We start from the raw sequence: 5,762 nt of genomic DNA, 5'->3' as shown, positions 1-5,762 counted from the left end.
TAATATTGTTAAATATTATTAATATTATTAATATTATTAAATATTATTAATATTATTAAATATTATTAATATTATTAATATTATTAAATATTATTAAATATTATTAATATTATTAATATTATTAAATATTATTAATATTATTAAATATTATTAATATTATTAATATTATTAAATATTAATAAATATTATTAATATTATTAAATATGATTAAATATTATTATTATTATTATTAAAATTATTCATATTATTAATATAATACTAATTATATTATGTAAATTATTATATTAATATTACTAATTTTATAATATTATTAATATGTATAAATTAGTTATGGTTATTATTATTTATGAATATTAATTATGATTTTATAATTTTTCATATTATATTAATATTTTTTAATATTATGTATATAATTATTATGATAATAGTTGGTAGGTAATAGAGATCCGTAGGTGATAGTTCGTAGGTAATATAGATTTGTGGTAATAGTTGGTAGGTAATAGAGATCCGTAAGTAAAAATGGGTAGGTAATAAGATCCGTAGGTAATAGTTATTGGATAATGTTGAATTTATCTATGAATTCAAAATTTGTGGGTAATGTCCGTAGGTAATGTTGTTCATAGGTAATATCCATAGGTAATGCTGAATTTACCTACGAATTCAGATCCGTGGGTAAAAATCCATAGATAATACTGATTTTTTTTTAAGTGGAATTTAATGAAAGTGATCTCAATCAAACAAATCAACCACCATAAAAAAAAATGCAAACCACATGAATTTTAGCATAACTTGGGGAAATAAGGAATGCATTTTCTGACTAAAAGTTACCTAAATGAAATTTTTTATTATCAATTCCTTTGTTAGTATAGGATATGCTCTGACAGAGGCATCATATTTAGGAAATACCCAATGATAAAGTTAACATTTTGAGAAGCAAAAGGAAGTTACTGCATTCCTCTAACCTTCTGTTTTTAAGTTTAAGGAAAAAAATGAGTATTCACCTTAAAAGGAGTGCTATTACACATATGTAGATGTTTGCTTGCATCGTGTATTCCTTAGTTTACATATTAAACACAAAACGTAACCTTAAATAGATTAAACATGTTTTTCTACAGGATATTCAGACAAAATTTATCTACTAACCTATGGTTATGATATTGAATTAGAACATTAAAAACATACGCATTCAAATATTAGTATTTTATAGAGTGCAGCTTAAACGTCATACGATCACGTTAAATCTACTCACTCTTACTCCTGTCTATCTATTCTGACGTGATTAATAGTTATTCTCATAAACCTTCACCTTGTTTTCGAACGTGCAAAATAAGCACATTGTATGTGCAACAGAAATTCTCACTGTACACACGGAACATGGTTGATTTGATGCCAATATGAGAAAAATCACATTTTAACAAAGGAGTAATTCGATAACAAGTAGAGCTGAGGATGAACGGAACTTAATTCATCACATACTACTATCTATAAAACTTGCAAACAATTATTGCACTAGAAGCCCTCGTATCAAACAGAAGGACCTTTTGCTCTTATGTATTTGACAATAAGCAGTTCAGAAATAAGCTTATTTCATCCAATTAGGCCACCCACAAAAACATCATGGTCCTTGTAACAATGGCTTTCTTGTTCCCTGTCTACTGAGGCTTTTGAAAAACAGAAATAATGGCCCCTTAGCTTTTTGCTAACAGAAGCTTTTTTCCCTGAATTTGTTGATTTGTCATTTTGGTGACTTGTGCGAGATGGTCCAGCAACATCATTGTCAACACAAAAACCCTTTTGCTTATCTATGGATCTAGGTGATGACAATGATGATATAGAAAATGAGCTAGATCTTGATCTTCTTGAAACCTTCACATGTACTAGTTCTGAAGCAAATCTCTTCTTAGCATTTGGACTTGACTGGTAACTCCTTACAGATAGGTTCCTTTTGTTGTTTTGAAGCGCTGAATGCCTAAAGAACTTTTGTCTTAGTGGAGTTGGAATTTGATCTGTGATGTCCCATTTTCTGCATGAGTCCACTGAACCCTCATCCATTGATTTTCTGATCTCCTCACCTTTCTTGTCCTTCACCAGTGGCCACTGAAGGACTCGTTTCAACCCGGCAGCCACCGATGGCCTTATGCTTGTTGTTGAGGGTCTGTTCTCTGCTGCTGATTCATATGCAGTATGGTCCGATGAAGATGAACTCATTCCTGCACTTCCCTGATCCGTACTAGCATCTGATGCATTCTCAATTCCTGTGTACAAAAACATCTGAGTGTCTGAGATTCTAAATGATGTTCCAGGACTGCCTCCAATACTATGCATTTTCATGTGTGAAGCTATGGCTTTTCTTGAATTATAGCCTTGATTGTGGAACATTCCCCCAGCTGCAACCAGCTTCCTGATCAGTACATTTGATGCTGCTGTGTTTGGACTTTGCTTAAGGTAATCAAGTGGGGTCATGCCATTAATATCACTCACATTCACATTGATTGATGGAGCAGTCATCAGGAGCATAACAAGATCAGTGTGGATTTTACCCATTGTGGCAATATGTAGTGCAGTTCTTCCATCAGTGTTCTTTACATTGATGACTTCCTCTATGTGAAATTTTTTGCAACTTACTAACTGCCTCAAAAGTTCAACCTGTCTGTCCAACCTTCTGAATGAGGTAGACTGAAAACCAGACACAGCTTTATGAAGGAAAGTGTCTCCCGCATTGTTTCTCTGATAAACCAATGCAGGAGATGCGGAAACTAGAGCCTCAAATGCAGCTAATTGGCCCCTGTAAGCAGCCACATGCAGAGCAGCGTTTCCCTGATGGTCTGTGGAGTTTATTATGTCAAAGGATGATGTGAGATATTTAACCACCTGCATAAGTGCCATGAAGAGTTTGATATAATGTAAAACCAACACAACAAATGATACGATTAAAATGTAAAAGTATTAGAAAACATCATTCACTAGTCCTTGACATTAGTCAAAAACGAAGAAGAAAAGTACTAACAAATGACAAAGTCATGGAAGTGACTATTGACAAATTTTAGGGAATAAAACATTCAATGTATACATAATTTTAAGGACTAAAGCTCTATGTTTCCCTATTTGGCAACAAAACTATGCTGAAATTCTTGAAAGGAAGTTAAAGAAAACAGCACTCTAGACAAGTAGTACCGTTTTGATGCATAGAAATGGAGCATTAATTAAAAATATCAACTTTGAAGAGAATAAAATCTGAGAATCTCACCTCAACCTGCCCTCTGCCTGCAGCAGAATGCAATATAGTAGAGCCCTGAGCATCTCTATAAGCCAACACATCAGAGCAATTAGCAAGAAACTCCTCCAAAATCTCCACACTGCCCCCTCTAGCAGCGGCATGGACAGCCCTATTGCTCATCTCCCACTTGTAAACAGGAGGAATATCCCCAACATGCTCCTCCAAAACCCCACCTTTTCCTGTGACAAACCTTGGAGAAACTGCAAAATCAAAAACCTGCCTAAAAACCTCACAATTCTTGCCCCTGGAAGCAGCATAAAAGATATCAGTGACATTATACTCCCCCTCTCCGAACACCAACAAAGGGTTCCTCTCAAGAAGTTGTTGCACAAAACTCAAGTCCCCAGCTGATGCAGCAGTGTACAATAGCCACCCTCCATACCCTGCACGGATGAGAGAGTTCTTGTTCTTCCCTTTCCTTGACTCACACTCAAGAAGCAACTTCTGTGCCACCTGTGAACGGCACTTTGCAACATCGTTGAACTGTTCTTCATCGTCCCACACAACTTCAAGGCGGCGAATTCTGCGCAATGAGGTGAGCTTGAAAAGGTGGTTGTTGTCAATTTTAAGAAGCTCACGAACCAAGTCATAGTGTCCATTTGCAGCAGCACAATCTATTGGGGATGCATACCACCATTGATCCCCAGTGCTCTCCCACCTGAGGGGGAAATATGTAGTTGCCATTGTGGAAATTTAAAGCACTTCTCAAAAGTAACAACCTCAACAAAAGTAGCTGGGAAGAAGAAACCAAATCAGCTGAATCTCACAGTGAAAGGGAAACCATTTAACTTAGTTTAGGCCAAGAGTAGCAGGAGAATACAGTGATAATAATTAAGATGGGTTTTTCTGAAAAGAAGAAGCTGGATCTGTGTGAGGGTGATGGAGCAACTAAAGAAAGCTCAGAGGGAAATATGATAATTGACAACCGTGTATGAAAGAGAGTAAAAGGGGAGCAGAAGCCCACATGCCAGAAATTTAGAGAGTGACTGAAGAAGACGGGAGAAGTAACTACTAAAGTAAGCACTTAACTTTCTGAATATTCCCTTTACAACATGCTTAATTAAATATGATGAATATCATGTTGATGAGAAAGTCTCCTTAAACTAAGTTCCACGCCACGAAAATTTATAATGTTTTCTTAATAAAAAATATTAAAATTATTTTCTGTTCTTTTAAAAGATAATTTACTTTTACAAAGAGTTCGATATGTTTTATAATAAACGATGTTGCTTGGTCAAATAATTTTAAAAGAAATTAAAATTCTAAAATTTTACAATAATAATTGGATTTCTCAAAAAGTAGAGACTTTCAAATTGGACATAGAAAAAAAAAAGTAAGAATTTCAAGATTTCCGTACTTTCAAATTATAGTTTTTTCTTAACTAAATAAATTTTCTTATATTTTTTTCTTAACTAAATTTTAGTTAGGGAGTGATCAGTTTAAGTAAGATCAAGATATTGTGTGCTTAGCCAAATATTGACAAAGATTTTTTTGAGCTAAAATTAATCATATTTATCTTTTTGTCGGTATTATTGAGATTATTTTATTGCTAAAATAAGTCAAAAGTTATTTTGTAATCATGAGAGTTTTCTTGATCAATATTAACGTTTTTTTTAACAAATATCATACATCTTTTTTTAATTTTGATATCATTCAAAATTGTTTTTCATCAAACCTCAGTTACTTTTATTGTTTGAAGAATGTAGGTTGAGGTTATTTCTTAATCCATGTTGAGTTGTGTTTTGATTTAAATTTGTCATGATTCCTTTTATTTCTCACTCGACAAATTTTCTTGATGAGAAGACTATTTTTTTATATGTGAATTAGATTTTTTTTCCATTGGGTTAGTTATTTTTTCTTGATGTTTGTTTGGATTTTCTTATCAACGACATCAACCTTTTTCATTGTTAGGATTTTTTAATATTAATTAGGAAAAAATTAGTATTGAATAATATTGTTTTTTACCGATAGTAGTTGGAAAACGTTTTACTTAACATTGATCAACATTGTGGTTTTTCAAAAAAATCATTAGTCTACATAAAATTCAATACTGAAATGAAATGAAAAATATATGAAGGAGTAAATGATTAAAATATGGAAAAATTAGAAAGTAGAGTTTTAAAATTCATGCAACTTTTTAAGCGTCATGAAAAATGTTACGCATTAAAAAAAAACTACAAAATAATATTTCGAAACCAAAATAAAGTCATGGACAATTAAATTTGAAAAAAAGTATTTAATAAATAAATTAAATTTGAATTAAGATTTTGTACTTATATACGAATGTTTGAAAATCCTAAAATATAACAAAATATTAATATTTTTAAAGGGATAAAATATGAGAGAAAAATGATTAAAAATAACCTTGATAGATTTTTCGGAAGAATTGTAATCAACATTATTTTAAAACAATATCGATCAATTCAGAAAAAAACCTTATCAATCTCAATAGAAAAAAATGGTAAACTTTAATTGAAAACTAACA

At 31.8% G+C, this 5,762-nt stretch overlaps 1 protein-coding gene across 1 annotated transcript; it reads right to left on the bottom strand.

Annotated features, from left to right (window-relative positions):
* Nucleotides 1-1,382: 1,382 nt before the first annotated feature.
* LOC137826042 (uncharacterized) lies at nucleotides 1,383-4,310 on the bottom strand. Its single transcript, XM_068631884.1, has 2 exons — nucleotides 3,248-4,310; nucleotides 1,383-2,871 (listed from the first exon to the last, which is right to left on the bottom strand). The coding sequence occupies exons 1-2, from the start codon at nucleotides 3,959-3,961 to the stop codon at nucleotides 1,588-1,590; spliced, it is 1,998 nt and encodes a 665-aa protein (XP_068487985.1). The 5' UTR covers nucleotides 3,962-4,310; the 3' UTR covers nucleotides 1,383-1,587.
* Nucleotides 4,311-5,762: the final 1,452 nt, after the last annotated feature.

This window comes from Phaseolus vulgaris, chromosome 8 (genome assembly GCF_000499845.2).
Source record: "Phaseolus vulgaris cultivar G19833 chromosome 8, P. vulgaris v2.0, whole genome shotgun sequence".
Taxonomy (NCBI): Eukaryota; Viridiplantae; Streptophyta; class Magnoliopsida; order Fabales; family Fabaceae; genus Phaseolus; species Phaseolus vulgaris.
Note: the sequence above shows the minus strand (reverse complement) of the source record. Positions and strands in the feature narration are given on the sequence as shown.

What these genes read in the sequence shown, in the direction of transcription:
- LOC137826042 (XM_068631884.1), bottom strand. Translation starts at nt 3,961, where the DNA reads ATGGCAACTACATATTTCCCCCTCAGGTGGGAGAGCACTGGGGATCAA. An exon ending in CAGGCAGAGGGCAGGTTGAG is followed by an intron (nt 2,872 to 3,247) that starts GTGAGATTCTCA and finishes GCACTTATGCAG; the next exon opens with GTGGTTAAATATCTCACATC.